At 41.7% G+C, this 23,806-nt stretch overlaps 1 protein-coding gene across 2 annotated transcripts in view; it reads right to left on the reverse strand.

Moving 5' to 3' along the window:
* Positions 1 to 23,806, reverse strand: part of fto (FTO alpha-ketoglutarate dependent dioxygenase) — a 217,817-nt gene that overhangs the window by 78,925 nt on the left and 115,086 nt on the right. For both annotated transcript variants that reach the window (XM_086026117.1, XM_086026118.1), the window contains exon 8: positions 8,210 to 8,334. In XM_086026117.1, the coding sequence (XP_085882243.1) occupies positions 8,210 to 8,334 (125 nt within the window). The remainder of the gene's footprint in view (positions 1 to 8,209; positions 8,335 to 23,806) is intronic.

Below are 23,806 nucleotides of genomic sequence, written 5' to 3' on the forward strand. Positions count from 1 at the left end.
TAATTACAGGCTGGCCACTGATGAAAGAGACAGATGACATGTTCCTATTTGAATTTCCATGCATTTTGAAAAAAATAAAACTAAAACTGAAAAAAGTTATTTTCAGTGGGGTTGTCATTAGATTCAACAAAAAACGTGTTCAAACGTTCTGTGTTGAATTCTTGTTATGCTCAGATTTTTTCCCCTACTGTTTTGATAGAGAAGTTGGTAGGTAACACTACTCAACTTCTTTTCCCTCCATCTCGTTTGCGTCAAAGTGCATGCCCGAGATGTACGTCGCTGGTACCTCGCTTGCCGAATATCATTTGTTCAATCGCCGCGTTCCGACAGCCCTTTATCATATGCGCAACAGCGTGCCCGCATTTGGAAGTGCTGACGTAGCAGCCGACCAGGATGTAAAAAGTGAGGCTTTTCCTACTGATTTACAAAATGCATCTTTTATTGTTACAAAAGAAAGCCCAGGCTTTGCTCATTTTAAAAAAGGAAAATCAAGAGGAGACAAGATGTATCTTTCAGTGTTAGTACAGTAAATGCACTTTATTTATTAACGCTTCCTCCATTGTCCTCATGCCGTGACTTGTAAATCAGTCCGCCAAAATAGCTGTAAATCGCCTGCCAGCCCCTCTCCTATTGGAAACACTTTCGGAAGTCACGACGGCGCCGCCGTAAAGTCGAATATGTTTCAATCCGAAGGGATTTATTGTCGTGGCCGACGTCCGAGTACGCGCAGCGCTGCCCAGCAACGCTCCATTCAGTGGTGCCGCCCCTCACCACGTAAACGTGAAACGCTCTGCGTTGAGCAATTTCAATCGCTCTGGCTGGAGGCGGGCACACAATTAGCTGGAGGTGGCCGCCTCTCAATTTTGAATAAAGGAAAAACCCTGATAGGATACATTTTTGGTCAATTACCACAGGAGTGAATGTGATTGTTAATGCTTGTCTGTCTCCACACTGAAAGAAATGGTTGAATTTACTCAAATTCATTTTGTCAAATGGTTGCACAAAATTATGTCACCTGTATCGAGATACATTTTTAAAGTAGATGGATAGTCTGCCTAAAAAAATATATATCTTGATACAGATGATTTTATTTCATGCAAACACTTGACAAAATAAAATAGAGCAAATGAGGCACAGCATTTTTTTCAGTGTATGCTTGGGACACTCCCACACTTCTCAAAAATCTTTAAAATGCCATCGTTTCATCATATAGTGCTTCACCACTGTTTCTACTATCATGTGAGTGAAACATTCTAGTTCAAAAAATAATTTTCACAAAATGACTTGGAAGTCAAGCAGGAACGGGTTTTGCTCCACTGCATAAGAGGCTTGAAGACAAATGAACCATTGGCGACTTTACAGCAAATACACTCTAGCTGTTTAAAAGGAAAACACTAGCCACATTATACAAGGCTGTGCATCTTAATTGTGGACACGACACTGACACGTCCTGCAAATCCCAACAGGGACAGGACATCTCCATTGTCCCCCAAGTCTTTGTCCCATCCTTGTGTCGGCATGGAGGCAGAGTTTGAAAGGAACAACACAAAAGACATGTCAGCACTCCAGGAATGAAGTGAGAGCCAATGGAGGTCTCTCTTCCCACCCACCTCCTTGTCCCTCTGGGTCTCTAAGCATCCCCTCCGGGGTGATACCACACTAGTAAGGGTCATCCTCGACTGGGCACTGCTTTAACGTCGACACTCCGGCCCCTCGCTGGCCCCTGGCGACCCCCCGCTTTTGATGACAGACCGGGCCTTTTATAGAGTCGCGCCCTGTCCAGGTGAGGACAAGAGGGGATGACAATGGCAGGGAACAGAAAGCTCGACAAAAGCTCAAGGGTCAATCCGGACAGCTGAGTGATGAAAGCAGCTGGGAGGGATGTGGACCTTCTTTTCGCCTCCTTTGACCACATCAGCTGATGGCGCCTTTGGGTAAAGACCTCATTCACTTGAAGCAACTGAAATAAATAGACACCCAAGCAGTACTACTACAGGGGGTCATCAGTTTACGAAATTTCAAGGGGATGGGGGGCACACAGTCACCAGTACTGGATTCTGACAGTATCTTTGGGAACATTGGCAGGTCTCCTATTTAGTCTAATGCATCAATCCATCCTCATAGGTGAGGTGTGGCCCAACCCAGAGTAGACTGGAGGCAGGATACAACCTGGATTGGTCACCAGTCAGTTCGTCGTAGGGCACAGGAAGATACACATTCACACCTATGGGTAATTTGGAATTTTTAATTAACCTAAAGAAGTATGCTTATGGCACGTAGCAAAGTCTGAGTGCCCAGAGAAACCCCCCACAGTTCCAACAGAGATTCAAACCCCGATCTCCAAACAGTTAGGTGGACATGGTAAGCTCATGGTAAGCCCTATTTAGTCAAATGTATCGACAAAATCTAAAAGGCTAGAAAAACTTTTGTTGGATTGCTGACAGTCAACTTGCGCCTTGAAAAATAAACCAAATTAGAGCCTAGCACAGTCGCCGGCCTTTTTTTCTTTTCTTTTTTTTTTTTGCTCCCATTTGCATTAGCTTGCTACAAGGTCAGACCTCATACCTTCCTACTTTTTTTTTTAAATGCAAATGAAACACACCAAAACTAAGTGGCAACACAAGGGGTGGCAGATGTTCAATTGTGGCTACAACCTTGTGGAATTCCATCAAATGTAACTTTTTGCGCAACTCCGCAAATGATCGACTCTGTTTCGATGACCATTGTGTGACACAGAAGAAAGAACAACGTAGCATTGATGTCGCGATTTAGAGGCGTCATTACTGAGCGCTGAGCTGAAAATGACCACTGCGACGTCTTTATTCACATATCCGGGTCCAACTGTTTCCAGCGTCAAAGGTCATCTGCTGTCTTTTCTCATAGCTGAAGGATGGGAGGACCAAGTTTGCCAAGTCAGGCGCAAACGGCGCTTGGCTCATAAACACCTCCGCCTGTCATCCCCCCCACACAACCCCTCCATCACACACACACTAACGCGCACACCCACTCTTTTCTCCAGCACCGAGGCGAGGTGGGTTTGCACTCTGTTAATCTTTCACTGGAGGCCTGCTCTCTTTTAAAGAGTGGCCCTCTGGAGAACAGAGGCGGGCAGTGAAATAGGGCTAGTAAAGGACGAGAGTGGATAAAAGAGCAGGAAGAAAAAGCTACAGAGAGGAGCCAGATGGGCACCTTCACAGTCCATTTATCAAACCCAATGCGGGCCCCTCCTTCCCCTTTTCCCTGCTGCTCTCATGTCCTAAACCCCCATGTAATTCTGTAATGATTTTCATTATCGTATAATGACCTTACAAAGCCTACAGCAGTTTGCATGGTCAGTACAAAACTCGCAGCTGTTCCCCTCGGTGTTTGTCCGCCCGCTGTGACAAAGCACTTTGCTTTGTTTTTGTTGTGATGCCCGACCTCTTAGTTTTGTGGAGGGTTGGCTTGAGTTGACCTCACCATGCAGGTTCAGTCCAAAAAAAAAAACGAAGGCAACATCACAACAATTAAAGGTTGCCGGACTCTAACAATACACAACAACATTTGAGAATTGCCATCTGGTAATCTTACTTTGTGCAGCAAGTAAAGTTTTGGAATCTATTATTGGCGATGCCCTTGAAATGTTTTTGGAGACTATTAACTAATAATCAGCACGGACTCGGCATGTGTAGGTTGACGGTTTACCAACTTTCAGGTACACTTGAATGATTGTAGCAATGCTATTGATGCTAGCGTAAGTGTTGGTACATTTTACTGAGATACTCAAAAAGCATTTGATAGTGTGAAGTTCCTGCACACGCCTGCTTCATATGCCCATTGCTGGCAAACATCTTGAATGGCTTCAGACATACCTCTTTTGGCGGAAACGGTTTGTGACGGTTGGAAATTCTAATTCAGATTTAACTGAGGTCACATCTGGTGTGCCTGAAGGGTTCGTACTTAGCCCAAAGATTTGTCTTACTTTCGTTCATGATTTAGACTCAGTGTTGCAATTTCTTTGTGGTACGTTCTTTGCGGCTGATGCTAGAGATGAGCTCAGCAACTTAATCCAGTCTGATTTGGAGATTTGGACGCAATTTGTCAATGGTCCAGTAACAAGCAGCAGGAAATCGGAGCTGGAAAATGCTTCAGAAACTTTTAAAAAGTAGAGTAAAGATTGTTTCTGTGCTGGTCCGTCAAAATACGTCATCAGTCTGTGGTGTGAAAAATGTTTGGGGAATGCTGTACTCACCAATTAATTAACTAAGACTACACTTTCAGCATATTATAGTTAACCACAAAAAATCTTTAGTCATTTAACCTACAACCTCTTCTTTTTTTTTCCTGATGAGAAAAGCGAGGCCTCTTATTTGAGTGAGGCATTTATTTGTCTAAGTGGATAACGCACCCGACGCCTTACAAGAGTGCAACGCCCAGTATTTGAGGAAATACGTAATAATACAAATGAAACAGCAAGATTATGATCCTTAAACATGACCTATTATTATCATTTAGACAACGCGTCCTTATTTATCTTTGTCTGTGCAGACAGGAAGTGAAAGTTTTTAGCACCTGGCATCTCGAATGCAAATATTTCATATGACATTTGGATATGCCATTTCTGAAGCAACTATCCTTGTTCCCTGGAGATTACGTCTTGCTCTACAATATGCACTACGTGTGCGATATATTCACCTGTCTGCTATTTCTAGTCGTAAATAACAAACACACACACACATGCACACCCCCACAAGATAATACATCTATTTCCGGTAAGCTCAATGGGACCATTTACTGAAACGGGATGCTGAGGATGGCATCTATCACGGAATTAATCGTGAGCTTTGGGGAGAACCTCGTTACCGGAGGAAGCCCATAAGAATAACAACAAAAAAAAAAAGATGGCTCGCAATGAATGAATGGACTGAGCCACTCGAGAGCAGGGTTGGGAAACGTAAAGTCCGTGGGCCTTATACAACCCCTATCCAGCTTGCCACGCAATTCTAAACACAAATGAATGCTCAGATGAATAGATATAAAAGGAATTAACTAATTTCACACACAAATGCATGTGTCGATATATATTGATTGTTGTGTGGAAGTCCGAGGCCTTTGAATGGTCCATTGTGCTAAAAAACAAACAAACAAACAAAAAACAGAGTGCAAGCTTGCACTGCTGTTTATGAAACAAAAGTCAGCAAGAAACACACTTAATCAGTTCTGGTTGTTTTTGTTTATGTGCCTCTAGCTACAGTCATCAATCATGCATTTTTTTTCTTCTGCTGAACGGAAGCCATGGAAACAAGAGGAGCTGATATAGTAATAACAGCCTACTTGTTGCTTAGGGAACTTTATCGGGAGCATGATAATGGTACAATGACAACTACACTACTTATATTACTACGTCTAATATAATTATCGCCATGATCATCAACAACAATAATCATCATCTGGAGAATCCACAATGTCCTACATGCTGTATGTGAGTGTTATTTTTCTACATAAGAAGAATCGAAGTTTGCATTCCATCAGCCTGGTAATCTCTAATCAGTACCAGTACGTCTCACTTAACATTGCACCCAGTCATGTGTTTAGTTTTGTGTAAATGCTATCTGTTGACAGCCACTTGAAAGGATGACCCCTGGCTTTTTGGCAAGTGTGTGTGGGTGGGTGGGATGGTCGGGGGATTGGGATATTCAACGTGCGTAAAGGGGGAGAGGAGATATCGAGAGCAGCTGGAGTTCAAACACATTGTGTGTGGGGCGGGGGGGCGCTTGGCCTCCTTGAAAACTAATCTAATCACTCTTTCACTGCGGATAGAGTAAACGTATGTCTGCCCCCGCTGACAAGGATGGAGCATTTCCTGTCCGGGGCTGTGATGATATTGCATGTCAGCATCAAATGATGCATTCAAGAAAACTTCGAATTGGGACATTTTAGAGCCTAGAATAGTAAAATTGCAATATAATTCATCAAACTTCAATTACAATTGCGGATACTACACTCCGCAATTACAAAATCGGCATAATTTTGTTTACACAAGAAAACCATACTTGAATTTATAAATGTGCACCTTTTTTCAAAATGTTATAACTAGTTTGATACATTTGGTTTGGTCTAAAAGGAAGTTGCGTAGTGTTTCAAAGAAATGTATTTGTCTTTTTACGTTTAAACATTTATTTCTTTTGTACCAAAAAATGAATTGCGCTTCCGTACAATTATTACCAAAATAACCGTGATTCATATTTTTTTTCATAAGCAAACAGCCCTACTTACTACCGCTGGACAAAGTGATGTCGCTCAACACTGCTCAAATGCAGTAGAGTCAACGTGGCTCAGAATACCTCAGTCGACGTTAACCTTGTAGGTTTAATCCATTTAATCCATATTTCTTATTCATGTACAGTCCCATTGCCAAATATAGATACATACAAGTGACTAGAATTTCTCCAATGTGGGACTAATACAGGCTAACTCTATTCTAATCTACAGTTAGAAGGTGGTCAATTTCAACGTTGGTGGCAGGGGAGACGGCTGATGTTTTGGCCGGTGGGTGAGGGGGGGATAGGCGGATGGTGTTGGGATGGCTTCTAGCTTTCAGCACTTGCATCTTGGAATGCGCCATCGGGGCCGTGGGCGTCGACACGGAGAAGTAAGGTGTGTGGAAACAGCTTGTTTACGAGACTCATCTGGACTGGGCCACCTTTTTGGGTCAACTGGAGGTGACACGTCCAAAATGGACAGCCATGGTGGCAAGACCGGGGCGCTGTGTGTCATTTTTCAGAAGCTAGGATGTTTTTTTTTTTTCCTAAATACTTTCTGGTTTAAAATCTCTTTTCGGGTTCTGGACTGTGTCTATCCGAGGTGTGTGTTTGGGGGCATGTGTGTGCGCATATGTGTTTGACACAGGGGTCAAGTCTGAGCGAGACAATAAGCAGGGGAATCATATGTGAACGTCGCTAGTTTAAACAAGACTCGGAGTGGTGAGAAGCGACGGCTAAAACAACAATCAGTGCATGTGTGTTTTCCGCGAGTGTGGCCATTCTTTATCTGAAGCAATGACCAGCGTGGTGCTCTCTGCATTCTTATCTCGAGGGAAGGAAGTGAACCGACTTATCCAGGACACACGTGTCGCTGCGTGAGCGCTGATAGGTGCCAGGCCCAAGGAGCGCAAGCAAAACACCAAACGTGTGCACAATCTTCGTCATTTCACCATATACATTATTCCCGTTTAAAGTGGACTGCTAGGATCATCATATATGTATTAAAGGTTGGTCAAGATTTTGGCCTCATTGGTTGACCCACTCTTGCTGAAGAGTCCAGATGTCACAACGGTTTGTTTCGAGTTAAGGACGACAGTAGGTTACCTTATAACATAAGCAAATGTCATCGTGGCATCTGGACACCGGCGAGTGTTTCTAATCCAAATATAGATTATCGTCGGTTCCAGGATAGCTTTGGGAAACGAGTGTATTTCTCCTTTTCATTTAAAGGTGAACACTCCTCAATGTCATCATTTCATGTGACGTGTACTACATATAACATACCACATACGTCATTGCTATGACACGTCGCAAACGAACCGCCTGGATACATGGCAGGGTTATAACTACCACCACCCAGTTCCCTGCTTTATGTTGTTTTAAGTGGGATGAAATTAAAATCAAATTGGAGCACTGCTAAACTTGCAGGTGAAAAGATGATTGAGATTGGTCATTCCAAAACCCGTCTCCCCCCGCCCCACAATGCGTGCAGCGCATATTTGGACTGACTTGTAAATACTGTACAGTATCTATCAAGTGCAGATTTGTTGCTTATGAAATAAAAGACGCTGCGTGTGCACGCACTCGCAAACCTGTGCCGCTCAGTGAGATACGGGCTTAATGGGATCTTCCGAGTTTCAGGCTGAATCAACATTTTTGGCTGATTTCATGTGTTATGAGGTCAAACGTCCTCAGCTTTTAAAAGGGTTATTAAAATATCGGAAGACGTCATTGCCTGATATTGCGATTTATTTCCAGCGGTCTTTCAACAATCACTGAAAGTTTTAGGTCAATCTCGATTTCCTAAGGTCATGGTTGCTATGGACATTTGAAAGATTTTTTTTTTCTCAAAACTTGGGCTTTCAACCTGGTAACATTAACATTGCTGCAACTTTGTCATAAATAAGGATGATTATCCCCACGAGACTGTGTAACTGTGTTCATTGTTCGTATGGCGTGTGTGTTACCTGTCTCTCCACGTCTGCCTCTGCTGGTGTCTGTCAATCAATGCAGACAGGAGCGTCTCTGCCATGTCTCTCCTGCTCTCGCCCACTTGTCCTTCCTCCTCCACGTTAGCCAAGAACAGCATCGTCTGAGAGGCAAAGACCACAAATGGCAGACCTTTGAACATTTTGGACAAATGTTTGCTTACCACCTTTGGGGTACTGTTTGGGGAAGGCTCTTTTTTTATGCCTGTATAGACAAAGGAAAGTCATGTCAGGCATACTTGGATGAGTGTAGTGTCCAAAAAAAACATGTTAATTTATGCACATTTTCAAGATAAAAAAAAAAGTCACTTTTTTTTTTGTGTCAATATTTTGTGGGAGAATTTGACACATTAGACTATGTTCAACATTTTAAAAAATATATTGCCATATATTTTGAGAAACTCTCCAAATGTTGTTTCATTGTGTCCAACTTTTGGAGAGAAATGGATTTACTGTATGTCGAAAACGAGATATAGTAGCTTCTGTAATGTTTGGGGACATTCCAAACTGCAGTTTTGTAAACGTAGTAACACCATTAGAAAACAATTTTAAAGCTACTAATAGGTTTTCTCTGATTTTAAAAGTTATATGAGGAAAAAAAAAGACATTTAAAATTATAGAAGATGGGGAGATTCTCAATAAAAGTTAGGTCTACCCTGGACTGATCTTTATTGATCAAATTGATGAGACATTTGTAAACTTCAATTTTGTTGCGCTGATATGTTTGTGTGTTTTTGTAATGCTGATTGTTTGTTGTGTGTGTGTGTGTATAGTTTAGTTTTTATTTTTGACTGTAGGAGTGGTGTTTTTTGAGGTTGTATACGAATGTTTGTAATTTCAAAAAAATTGATTTATACAGCACCTTCCAATGGCGCTTAATAATAAAACCATAAATACATCAATGAAAAACTAATTGTACATAAAATTAAATGAAAAATAAAATCGGTAATAAGTTTGCATGATAGCAACAGTTTTTAAAGTTTTCAAGCGGTTGCAGCTATCCACAACGTGTGGCGCCCGCAGGATGGCGTCACACCGCAAGTCTGGCATTTCAGTCAGTTTCACATCAGAGGACGGGTAAATTACATCCAATATTAGCGCGTGAGTCAATTAATCACGGCTTCGCACAGCGCAGTGTAATGTACGAGTATCCCCCTGTTGAACATGAATTACAGGCTGGCTTAAAAGTGTGACGTGGCACATCAGCACTAATCGGAGGCATCCTGGCAAACCTTCGCCTGCAGAAGTCCTCTGCCGCTTTTAAGCCGGTTGAGAGGGAGTCAAATGAAAAAGGATCTGGCAGTCCAAATTAAATGCGGCGCTGTCAGCCACAGTCAAATCCTCTCTTCCACCCACCCCTCCTTCTTCATTTCTTCTTCTCTCCTTCACAGACTCTTCGAGCTCTTTGAATATCCTGAAAAATGTCGGGGGCCTTCTCGGAAAGTGATGGATCTGTAACTCTGACTGACTGTGACGCCTTGTTAAGAGCACTCTCTTCCTGTCATATCCACCAGTCAAGTGTATTCATTTCTTCCCATTAACAGTCAACCGCCTCATGAGTCTTCTTAGCCAACTTAAGAAAAAAAGGGAAAAAAACCCACCCACAATGGAAGGGGGGGACACACTATTTCTTCTTCTTTGCCTTTTTTGGTGACAATCTACCTGTCTGTCTTAATTCCCACAGAAGAAAGGTTTGATTGTCTCTGTGTGTGTTTCCAAAGTAGAGCAGTGTGATTCGCAGACGGCGTAATGCACTTACATCCTTTCCAAGACAGGTGTCAAAAAAAAAAAGAAAAAAAGTGTCTCCCTGAGTGATTATATTTGACTTAGAGGAGACACCAAATATTAGAGTGACCGGATGAAAACAATGCTAGTGACTCTACCTATGGAGACTGTAACTTTGGATCAAAACATGGGTGACAGGTTAGGAAAGTTGCTATCGGGGCCCTACAGCGCAGACTTAAAGGGGAAATCAAACCGAAGACATTTTTTTTTCAAGAATATGTTCCCAGCAGGCCCACTAGTTGAAACACGGCATTCTGATTAATATTGTGTTGATGGAATATGAGTTAAGCCGCAAAATCCACACGTCTTTAGCCATCTCAGGGGGCGGGCATTTTTGTCTCAGCTTCAGAAAACAGGTCAGCCGTGATTGGTCGTTACCTGAGCCCCGAGCAGTTGTGATGTCATTTCCAGTCGACAAAAGTGACAAAATGGCTGGCCCCAGAGATGGCTAAAAACGGGTGGATTAGCTCTTATTCCACAAACGCAATATAACTAGTGGGCTTGCATAGAACATATTCTTGAAAAAACTATAAATGGGTTGACTTCCTTTCTTTAAGATGTATTGTCATTTAGACAGAAGGGGTAGGAACTGAAAGAAAGTAAAATCAATTACAGTTGCTAAAGGCCTTTCTTTCAACTAAACGGGATACCTGTTATAAATTTGTCTAAATTCTTTGGGAGAATTTCCCTACATTTCTCGACAATGTGTCTACATTTTTAGAGCATTTGTTGAAATTATTTGGTATATATGTCACCATTTTTGAGGAGAAACATAATTCTGCCAGCTGGGAAATTCTCCAATCGATGATTTAAACTATTTGGGGGGAATTCTCACATTTCTTTGAGAACTCGTCCACGTTTTTAGAACACTTATTCACATTTTTGAGAACCAGAATATTTCGAACATTTTTTTTAATGAATTTGACAATAAAAAATTCTGGAAAAAAAATCTGCCAGCAGAGATGGCAAGAACGTCTCGAAACGTGAATATTTGGTGCACAATGTGCATGTTTAACACACACAACATGTTTTGAGAACTTCTCCACTATTTTACAGCATTTGACTGATTGTTTCTCCGACTTTAAATATTCGTCAGAATTGTACCACATTTTTGGAGAATATGCAACAAAATTTTCTAAGATGACTGGAGGAAAATAGTGGTGCTGACTCTCATTTTTTAAACTATGATCCAATCGGGCCTTTGTTGCCAAAATTTAGGTTAAGTTGTCGTTGCTCCATCTGACTAAGTTGACATGTTTTCTACTGTATATATTACTATATATATGTTGGTACACCACAGAATTGGATCCACAACATTTGCACCAAACGTGAGTGACGATGGATGCCGCCCACATAAAGTTACCACAAGTCCGACATTTGATGTACGACCAACGATTCTTTAAGCGTGGCTCTGATATCAAAGACGAATTAGTGTTTTGCCAGATTAAGGACCATGGCGTTGAGAGACAACCTCGGTTTTACCCACAGGCTGATCCCAAGGCCATTCAGCCAGACCACTGTTTGTTTGTTGGTCAAGCCTGGTATCCGTCAGCATGCAGCAGACAACATTAATTTGTCTTTCTTCCTGCCTCGTCTAAAGTCACACCCTCCTTCTGTCTGTTTACACCCTGATGGCAGTAGCTGTCCTCAAGCCTCCACACCCTCCAACCAAAAGCTGACCACACAAGTCCGTTCGACCCCGGACACATCGTCAGGTGAATCAGAGGGCAAATGGAACCCGGGTAGCCCAATCGACAGGCATAAAATATCTAAGAAGGGTATGTAAACGTGCACAAAGTTACCCCGAGCCAGGACTGGATGTCAACACCAACAAGACTCTGTCTTTGCCTTCATTTGAATTTAATCAGCCTAGAAGTATCAAAAGGTAAAATTCGGTGCAGTGTGTCAATTGAAAATAGTTTTCAAAACAGCAAGATTTAAAAAAAATATATATATATATATACATATATATATATATATATATATATATATATATATATATATATATATATATATATATATATATATATAAATAAATTTCTGGGACAGTCGCCTATGAAATGCTTTAACTGACTAACAGTAGAATTTTGGGGAACACAGAGAACTGTTTAACTGATTATCGCTACTGACCAACTAACAGCAAAACGTAGACATGGACTGGAATCTCGCATCCAAAAGAAAAAGTTAAACACTAAAAGCTAAACACTCTCACAAGTGCACTTTGAAGCCTTAAAGTTTTGGGTTACGACTGGTGTTTACTCGTTATTGTAGTGCCTCCTCACATATGTGGTTTGGTTGTTACCACCTGTGACATCACATTTACAATAAACACGCAATTTGTGTGAATACCCATTGAAAACAACTGCTGATCAAAACTGATGAGAAGAAATGCTGGGCTCAATCAGAGATGCAAATGATGGGATGATTTTGGCTCAATATTGCAACACCAAACCTTCATGTTTGAACTACATTTTACAAAACTGTCGACTGATATATTTGACAAGCTCGGCTGCAATCTTTGATTTTACAGAGCCGAGCCAAGTGCAAGTTTGGCAACCTCTTCCCTGTCTCAATCTGTCTGTGCTGTCTAATACAAGAGACCAATATTGCTTTGACCGCAGGGGGAAAAAGGCATCAGGTACCTCGCTGGGGGGGAAATGGAAAAGCTTCGGCTCACAAACATAAACAACTGGCAACCTGTGATCCTGTCAGGCCGAGTCGTCGTCCGGACGAGTGATCTGTGTGTTGGTGGCACGCCACTGTTGAGTTACTTTCCTCCTGAGGGCAAACTCTCCACTGGTGGCAAAATGATATTAAGCCCAGAAAGAAAGAAATGGCCAAACACATTGACTACTCTGGTGACATTAAGAAGCTGTTGTGTGTGTGCACATTTGGTTGTTGTCTTACCATTTGCTTGCTGCCATATGATTTTAGAAGGTTCGTATTTCAACTCGTATTAATGTTTTCCCATTGAGAGAGAAAAAAAAAAAGGCAGTGCTACTAGGTACGGTTAGATATGATTTCTCGTTCCTGGCCAGCTGGGGATACAAAAATATCCAGCAGATACCTTACGGGTAATGCAAAACACTGCTGGTTGCTAAATACAGGCAAAAGTGAGTTTGACACCCTGCTCTAGATAATGCAATATTAACCTAGAGTCTCCAATTTGAGGACAGAAAGAAAACAGGACGACTGCAGCAATCTCTGTTAGAATAAAATCGCCAGATTACTGGAAGGACTTTCGATATACAGTGAGAAATGACAACGATGAAAACGTTAATATTAGCATAGCTTGTTAGCAGAGATGGGGATTCCGTCCCATGGACGAGACGGCCTCGGTAATACACCCTACAGAGCCTGTGTCAAACTAAAGGCTCGGGGACGAGATCTGGCACGACGCATCGTTTTACGTGGCCCGCAAAAGGAAATCACATGTATAAACAGCCATGACTCGTGCTAAAATCAACCAAAATACACAAATTGTCATATCGTCGCTGTCCTGCGAAAAACACTTATCTCCAATTTTGGAAACTTTTTTAATTTTGACATTAATGCGCTCTCTGTAACGCGGAAACACCATTCATGTAAAAATAAGAAAATGGAAAAAAATGGAGATAAGTATTTTTCACAGGACAGCGACGATATGTAATACACAATAACGTTGACATGCTGCAAGCATTGTCTGGTTACCAAACCCATTTTTTTTACTGTAAATTAAACAATAGTAGATTTGGGAATTTGTTGTGTAAATGTAATTATAGAAGGAGGTGATTAAACATTTATATTATTTCGCAGTCATAAAGTCCCTCTGAGGAAAAACGTAACTACAATGTGGGCAATGATAAACACGACTCTGACACCCCTGAGACAGTCTCCACTTTGCTACTGCGTCCCACTTTCAGCATTTGAAGATAAACGATTACAAAGGACAAAAATAAACACAGATGCTAACGTTAGCCCATCCTATGCCCTAGCACTGGATGTTGCAGTCGTATGCTTCAGTCTCCATTTTAGTAGAACGGCCCATTTTCTTGCTGCCCTTGGTCTCCTCGCTAATAAAAATTGTCTCCTGATCAGGGAGTAAATTCAGAAAAAAATTGGTGTGATTTTACTATATTGTTGTTTATTTGATAGTGTGTCACATTCTGACTGATTCATTCAGTATGTTTTTTATTTTATCCAGTACATTCATTAGCACATTCATGAATTTATTGGCTCAAGCACGGTTGAAAAATAGACATTTGTATATTCAGTCATTTTTCCTGAGCAGATCCGAGTTGTTGGAGTTGGATTGTCATCACTTAAATACCAATTAATTCATTCTTTCATTGGGTGTTTAGTAAAAGAACGAAATCATGCTCAATAAAAATGCACGCTACCTCAAACTTGTGTATATGTCGTAATTTGTTGAGATGTCTGTGACATAAGGCCTTTGTGCTGAACTCACCCATGCAATGTTGCTGGGCCTATCAATTATGTCACTGGGAGAAAAAAAATAGGTTTCACCACACACAGCAGGTTATATGGAGTGTAAAACATTAGAAAAATGTGTCTGCGACATCAGAGTAACATGTTTGAAGTGAAAAGGGGCTGGATGGGTGGTTGGGTGGGGTGGGGGGGGGGGGATGAAGACACTCCCAAAAAGGGAAGAGTCCTGACAAGTGATTTTGTTTGAAGGCATTGTAACACAGTCAAGTGGGCAGAGAGGCTTTCTATGGCCCCAAAGGCAGTCCATCTTGTGTCCAGAATACAAGCCCGTTGGAATGGACATATGCTTTCCACGGGATCAAATGGAGCAGAACTCCCGGGCTTTTGTAGCAATCCTTTTTGGGGGCACAAGAGAAGAAAAGGCAAATCTGTTGCTGGGCCGTCGTCCCACTGGGGGCCCACAAAAATCCCATAAAAATTCACCAGCCTATTTCTTGCGAGGCTTTTTTGTTCCGACTCCCATAATAAAAGGGGTGTGGATCCAGTTGGCCCTAATGGCTAAACCACCTACTTCTTTTCAGAGTCAGGAAGCGGCTACAAACGCTTGCACACTCCTCATTGGCCGTACTAGCATGGAACATCCATCCATCACGGGGACACTTTTGAGAGGTGAATGCAGGACAATGCGGGCCGAGCTGGGCAGAGATGTTTTGCAACGAGCAAGACACTCAAGCCCCTTCTGCTGCTTTTAAAGGCCTCTTTCTCTCTTTTAGTGTATGAAAAGCCTTGTCCAGATTCTTGCTGGATAGCAGATTGGGATCAGCACCTCACCCTCTTGCCAGTAAAAAGCTTTTTGCTAACTGGGACCAAGGCCAAGCATTCTGTACTTTGGAGTGGTTAGGTCAGAGTGATACATATGTCCTAAGCTTGCGGAAATGCTAAACCAATAAGAAAAAAGCGGCAATGCTCTTCATTTGTGATTGATCGTGTTTTGGAGACAAGTTTGATTGAATACGAGATGTCTGTAGCATATATACACACACTATTTTTTTAACCGTTGGCTAAAATCCAAGGGGGTCCCCGGTTTACAGCAGAGTTCCCGCAATGTAACGCAAATTATGTTTAAGTCGAAATGTGCCATAGGCTATCACTCACCTACGCTAACACAGCAGTAAACGTCATGATTATTTGAAGAGTGACCATGAATATGAAAGCATCAAATGAAAAACAGGAAGTACAAACAGTACTTAGTTTGCAAAGTGCGCAAACTACTTTATTGTGTGCCATTGGTAGCACGGAGAACGTTATACAATGGGACTGTCATAAACCCCGGACCGCCTGTATGTGGATCATCGGTCTGACATGAAATGAAAGTCGGTCTGACATGAAATGAAAGTAAGTCCAAAAAAAGAAGAATTTTGTCAGAAAAAAATCTACATTGGAACCTCGAAATTTGAATGTCACTAGGTTGTATAATTTCATGAAAATGTACATGAAAAACAGGCATCGCGAAGGAATGGGTGGTTGACCAGGGCCCCAGAAGGAATTTTATTCAGCCTTTGAGAGTTCCACTGGATTCTTACAAAATACACAAGCTAACTCAATGTACGATCAAATTTATGTCGAGAATATGCGTATCTGATGGAAATTTGTAACGGTTGCATCAGTAACTAACGTGGCTTTATGGATGCAAGGGTTGGTGTGGACTAACTGTTTTACTGGAATACTTTGACTGGAGCCTTGTCGACGTAATCTTTGATGGATTATGACATTGTCTTGGAAATTGATGAGGCTGAAATGGTGAATTCCGTGTTTTTTGTGCCTTTGCGGGTGCCTTCAGATATGATTGTATCTTAAAATGAAATCCATAATCTTTCAGTTTCAATCACAAATAACACACAGCAAACGTTCAACATCCCTCCAGTTAGTGAACTGCTTGCATCGTCCTGTGCATCCTCTTGCAGATAAAGATCCGACGGCGCGGTATAAAACGGGCAATATGTAGGACGTTGTAATTAACGCTGGTCCTTAAAGCGAGCCTGCTTTGGCTCCACCGGGAGTGCCCGATATAGCGCTCATTAATTCCTATTTGTGCATAATGAGAGGGTCATGTTAGATGTAATAAATGGCTCTTTTATTTGGGCGAGAGCTGCGGGGCGGCATCCACTGCTGCCTAACAGTCTCATAAACACCCTTAAGCAGCTCTCATCATCCTCGTTGGGTGGGGAGCGATCACATCCAACAGGCATAATGAATCAGGTGTAGTGAGAAACTCCTGAATGCCCCTTTCTAATTAAGTGCAGAGACACGCGGCATGCTTTGCGTGATATTCCACTCATTTAATACTAGCAGTGTTTTCCCATCTTCCGAAGTCGAGTGCAACCTCGTTCACGGGCTTTGTTCAAAGGTTAAACTCTATGTCATAAGCAATCGCAAATGTCATGAAAAGTAGCCTGAAATTGATTCTCTCTTCCTTTCAAACTAAAGTCAAATCTAATTAGATCCTCCATTCCTCACAATAATTAGTTACACGGCCTAACTCAAGTCTAAAGTGCATTCTCCCGGATTTCCCATTTAATCCCCTTGATGAAATCAGATTGTATCAACTCTAGTATTCCAGGACTGAGTTATTTTAGGATCCTACACTGTATAAAGCATGTTGAACATCCAGCGTTACATATAAAAACTGCCAGTGTCACTAACCCCTTTTGCCAGATTAGAGCGGACGCCATTTTATGGAGTGTATGACTCCATAATCCAATTATACGTTTCAAGAGGTCCTTTGTGGCGTGTGGCATTGAACGTTGTTGTGAAGTCATGTGGTTGCTGTGGGTTTTTTCCAGGGCATCCTAATCATAACAAAGATTTATTGAACTATCAACACAACCCAGTTGAATGTCTGTAGGCCGTGTAAGAAAGATACGTTCCAAAACGCTCGTCAACGTCTTTTTTTCCTTCATTGTTATACAAAACTAGCTATATGTAATAGACATGTAAATGATGGGAACAGTAATCTATTAATTTGTTGCACCAACTTCTAAGGAAATCACTACAATCCAAAAAATTCTGCAAATCTTAATGAAACTTGTACACCTGTCGACAGGTATTTTGGCAGGGTACCTTCTGCAGACTGCCCATGTGCAGAACACAAACTCATGCCTCATTTGAAGGAGGTAACCCGATTCTGTTTACATGACACAATATTCGGTTTAAAAAATGGGTAACCCAGGGGTCTTATTCAGGTTTTTACGTTTGTTGATTTGTTTTTTTTTAAAAAAAGAAACATTCTGCCAATAATCTTGTTTTAAAAGTATTATTGACTGGCTGCATTTTTTTCAACTATATTTTTGAGTGATTTAACGTGTTGGAGGACTACTGACCGGCATCTGGGACCTAAGATGAATTCTGAGTAAATAAAACAAACTCTAACACTACAAAGAAAAATAGTTTGTTTTTTTTGCCTATGCTTTGATTTGGCTAGCTTTCTTTCACCGTCAAACTTTTCTCAGCTGTCAAAGCACTGTTTAACACAAACTCTCCTTTCCCCACATATTGGTATGACACAGGAGGAACAATCCGTTGCCCTGCAGCCAACGCAGTTGAATGTGATTAAGGCGAAGTGGTGATTAATCTGCGCTGCCCCATAATTCCTATTTACCACTTTAATGGATGTTATCTTTCCTCCTCTTTAAGCCTTATCTTGCTGATCAGGGCCAAGGATGAGGAAAAGGAGAGTGTGGCAGTGGGTAGGACGATGTATGAACCAAGGGGTGGGGTGGTGGGCAAGCAAATCAAGTCAAATCCATACAGAGGTAAGTAAATGAGTAAGCCGGTAAATAAGTAAGCAAATAAATAAATGTGGTGGATTGAGCGAGCTGCTAAGAGGATAAGGCAGATCAGGCTCTGTAAAGTGCTCATTTGTTTTCTAAGAAGACGTGACAAGCCGCTTTTTAATGCCTGCAGATATGGTACCAAAAAAAAAAAAAAAAAAGAAACACTGTCACACAGACAAACAAAATAAATGATCCAAACCGCTGTCAATAAACATCCACCGCCAACTCGCGGGGATAAGCTGTCCTCCACATTGGATCAGACAGACGCAGGTACAAAGACGCAAATGTGCTTTTCCTGTTAATCATATTTCTTTTCAAATGAGCTAATTTTCTTTCGCTGAATGACAGTGATGTATTACAGCCTTGTTGTTTCCATACTGCGACACAATCCAGAGCCCACGACGCTGACACAAACTTGATGATGTCGCTCAAATGTGCTCCAAATTCCCAAAACAGTCCTCCACAGCTGCAAAACAATCGTGGGAAGTTCAATACACCTTCGCTTGAAGAACAAAAAACAGTCTTTGGACAGACAAATGTGTGTTGATATTACAGTGCAACTCTTGGATTACCCCTCCATCCATTTTTTATAGCGCTTGTCCTCATTAGGGTCACGGTTGAGCTATCCCACCTGACTTTAGGTAGAAGCCGGGGGAGCACCCTGGCCTGGACTAGTCGCCGGTCAAGCCGCTAAAAAACAATGAATTCTCACATTCACAGGAGAGGAGCCACCAAAGTGTTGAGAAAAAATGTCAAATCCACACAGCAAGGCCAAAGCCATGATCTGGACCCTAAAACTGTGAGGCAATCGGGCTCTGCGCTGCACTACAAAACGGCCAAAATTCCCCAATGCAATCTGAATCAAATCAATCATATTTTTTGCAGCAATGTATGCAGAAACTACCTAAATGAGTACTCTATGTCAAGACCGAACAGTCCCGACTGCATTCATCTGACAAAAAAGTTCCATGTAATCCTTGTATCCCAGCGCTGCCCAAGTGCGGTTCTCAACAGCCCCTAACTAGCTTGTTTTCGATGTCTCCCTCCTCCGGACCAGACTTGGGCACCCCTGTTGGAAACTTTGTTTTCGCACTCCATGCCTTGATGAGGTCCAGTTGAATAAACGCCTTACCACCAAATTAAAAGCTGCTTTTTCAACTAAAGTACATTAACTGGGCCCTATAAATACCTTGGTGCCTATCCCAACTGATTTGAGGGCAAGGTGAGAGGAGACCAATAGCCTCAACTGGTTGCCAGCCAATCGCAGTGCACTTACGAATAAACAACCCACATTCACATCTTCGGACATCGGAGTCTTCAATTGACCCAATTTATATGATTTAGGAATATGGGAGGACGCCAAAATATGGAGATCAGACACCGGCACCTCCCAACAGCGAGGCACACGTGTTAACAACTCCACCGCCGTGCAGAATATACTGACTACAAATACATGCCAGTATGCTGCTGATGTAAAAACTACCCACGTTTTATTTCTAGTTCTACTGCATTATTAATACAGTAGGGATTTCCGTCTTTCCATATCATTAATCACAATGTATAGAGCGCATGACAGAACGTAAACGAGTGGCGGGGTTCAACTCGAACTCACTGCGATTGTACAAGAGACAACCGGCACTGTGACATTTGCCATTCACAACAAGCGCACACGTCTGAGGTACAAAAGCTGCCGGGCCCCAATGGCTCCAGGTAACATAGACGCTCGCTGGGAGCCGCTACCGCCATATCTGCCCGTGAAAATTCTCCAAAGGGGTTTAAGCGTTTATGCAGAACACTATCAGGCAACTGCTGAAAATTCAGCTTACCCTGTTGAATGAAGACTTCAAAGGGAATGGCAAATACCTTCACGGCGCGACACTTTTCTCCCCTTCTCTCTTTCCCGGGCTGCTTTTCCTTCGTATTCGCAAACGGCTGCTGTAACACGTGTCACTGGCCATGTGTTTTCCTATTTAAATGAATAATAACGAAAATCTTGGGGTAATTTCTTGACATCTGAATGACGATCTCAATGCAGGAGGGCTGTGGGTAAACAAGGTTGCACACTTATTGATTGCAAGACAATACAAATATACGTAAACAAATGTATTACGTATATGACAAGGATGGGTGTTATTTTTTTCCACAAGAATATAATAAAACGTGTAAGATGGTACCCGACCATAAATTCTAAAATAAACAGCCTGACAGATAATAAATGGCGGCATAATGAGACATAAACAGATACTTGCAACTAAAATTGGTTCCAAGTGTGTGAACGGATACAAAGAAAATCTACCCGGCGACACGAATAATTACAACATATTTATACATGATCTAAAAATTTAGAAACAGTAACCCACAAATGCCACAATAATTCTGTATAAATAATGAGGAACATAATGCTCAATAAAGATGGATGTGAATGGATAGGGGAGAAAAAAAACATCTGCATCTGGGAAAAACGTCTTCTGTTTTTGGTCTTTATTGGCATATCGCTCCCCTTGCTTCACCCATCCACCACTGTTCCGTTGTTATCCGCGTCAACCTTTCGGTCTTTTCTTGCTCACATTGTCATGCTCCTTGGGTTAAATAAACTTGTTGTTTGCTGGCTCTATTTGATTTGAGTTGGCCCTGCTTTTTCCGTTCAATATTCTTCTTGCATAATCGGAACAGGAATGTACTATTGGCTGCATGTAAGGCTGGGGGAAAAAAATGCTAATTTGACGACAAAAAAACTGGTCGACAACCATTTATGCCTCTAAACTAGACTTAATAATTTTGCAACCATATTTGCGCTGCCTACAAACATGCTCGGCCACAACGCATGGACGTTTGTTGCAGACGCATGCACTCGGTCAAGCCTTTCACCAAGTGCAGCTCACAGCATGCTACTTTTTAAGTCAACTAAGAGTGAACAACATCAACATCGTCTCGTCACAGTATATACCGTCACTAGAATAGCCTAGCATCTTCCACTAAATTGCCGTGCCCGGTTAAACTCATCTGGGAGCTAACTTAATTTATAGCATAGTTTGCTCCCTGCGGACAAAGTGAAGCAGTGATGGAGTGTGAGTGTTAAATAAAATGATTATTGTGGGGAAATGTGTATGAACAATAAATAAAGAGCAAGCGAGCATGATAGTCGTTTTTTTTCTTCTTCTAGGTCCTCCTTACGTCCACTGCAAGCGAGCCATTGGATCAGCCATTAACAGCTGCGTGGGGCACTTGAGCCGCCAAGACAGCGCAACACCAGGTTAAATGAAAATTACTATTAAAATGTTTAATTTGAAGTAAGGAGACTGCTGAGATACATCAATGTGAGGAAAAAATGAAGTGCTATTTGCAGAACGCACAATTTGTTCCATTGTGAGGTCATCATTTTTATTTTCATTTATTTAATTTTTGTGTATGTGTGTGAATGGCTAGGGGGAAAAAGTCGGGTAACAATGAAAAAAAACCAACATAGAATTATCATATAAAAATTCCCCCAAATTTGACAGTAATTGCCCAAGTATAGCATATAATACGTTTGATTTTTGCGGCATGTTTTTAATCCATTCACTTGAATAGAGCGGGAGAAAAATCTGTCTGGCAATACAAGTGGGCAAGAATAAAAGAAGAAAAATGAGTGCCAGGAAACATCTGCAACATTTTTTTAACATTTGCCTTTTCCCTGAGCTCTCCAATAACACTAAAACAATGATTGCTTGCTAAAATTATTTATGTTGCGACGCCTACCAGAAAGCATAACATTTATAATGTTTTACAAAGCCATCGAATAAATGGGAGACGGGATTAATTGCCCCCGGCTCGACCTTAAAATAATTATTTGGAGGCAGGCAAACTCCAAACTCCAATGAAATTGATACACTTTGATAATTAGATTCTTGGCACTGACCCGCTGGAGTCAATAAAGGTTATTAAGGCCAATTGCTGTCTAAACGCATTACGGGCAGGGGTAAACTGTCCGTCCGTGCGCCCCCTCCTGCTCCCTCCCTCCCCCCTGCACTACTCTAGCAGCGCCAATATGATAATCCATTCTCCGTCCTGGGGCTTGTGTCTCCACTCTGCCGTACAAAAACCAGATTGGATTCGCTTAACCTTTTCCCGGACTTTGATCAAATGAGCTCACAGTGCAATAACATTTACATTGACCCCCCACCCCTCGACCAACGCCCCCCGCCCCACCGCACGCCACCTACTCTGCCTCACCCCGACACACATGTATTGTTTCTCTACAGCCTCCCTAACAAATGAAGTTAATATAGTGGACAACGCATGTTGACTTCCAGGTTGCTGTCATTTCTAAACCAGTTCTGCCGATAGGAAGGATTGGCTATGTTTACACTGACACCTTTATTCGGATTAAAAGCCTGATCGGAATACAAATGCTTCATGTACACACCCCATTCAGATCAAGACCGTTCCGATCAAGATTGTATTCTGAATGAGAGGGGTGGTTTACACTGATCGATAATCCAATTGGCGCGCATAAAAACATTAATTCCGAAATTTCCGAACAAATCGTCTTTACTGCGCATGTCTGCGACGTCAGTATATGCGTTTCTGTTATTCCCGGAAGCTAGTAGAAGGACGGCGAGCGAAAGACATGGCGGGCGCAAGACTGAACTGGTCTGTATCTCCATTAGGAAGTGTTAATTCGACGAAACAGCGCAAAAGGAAAAAATACACTAAATCACCCGAAAATTCAAAGTAGAAATGGACGGAGCGAGGTTTTGTTGACACGGAAGTTTCAACGGCTTTTTCTTCTTTTTCTATTACTAATTCCGGTATTCTTCAGAAAAAAAAAGCAGTTGCTTTCACTTTCAGCCATTTATTGAATTCATTTATTGAATGGTACAAACACTCACTCACACGCTCACTCAAATCAAAACTCAACAAACCAGCCAAACCCCTTCAAGTCAAACATAAAGTAACTTTATAAAACTAGATTATTTATTCACATTCCTCAACATTATTTGTTTTCATACATACCGTGCCATTTTTCCTGTAAGTATGTCACACACACACAAAAAAAAAACAATTGGTGGATTCAGGAGCTGGAAAGGAATAATGGCATATCAATTCAATTCAAAAGGAAATTTTGGTCACAGAATTAATTAAACATGTGCGTCAATACCACTGTAATTTGCAAATGCCCCCCAAAATTCCAAATCTGATGACTATTGCGAGGTTTGACCTCCGCTGACAACCCCAAATAACACTGTGATGAGGGATCATCTGTCAATGGCGGACCTTGTGGAACATCTTCCTTTACATCCAGACACACAAAAAGGTAATAGGATAGAGAGAAAAAAAATGTATTTATAGGCGTGACCAATCTGATGGAAAACAGGGAGTGACAGGCTGGGTGATGGGAGAAGAGGAAGACATGGCCCCCGATACCATTACTGTTTGTTACATCTTGATGTATACAAACGCACTCCGGCTGGAGTGGAACCCGTTTACCATTATGAAAGTCTTATTAATTTTTCCTTGATATAGAAAGATTTCGCTCTTAACAAGGCTG

The sequence above is a fragment of the Filicampus tigris genome, chromosome 3, assembly GCF_054856515.1.
Source record: "Filicampus tigris isolate MCC_2025a chromosome 3, RoL_Ftig_1.0, whole genome shotgun sequence".
Lineage (NCBI taxonomy): Eukaryota > Metazoa > Chordata > Actinopteri > Syngnathiformes > Syngnathidae > Filicampus > Filicampus tigris.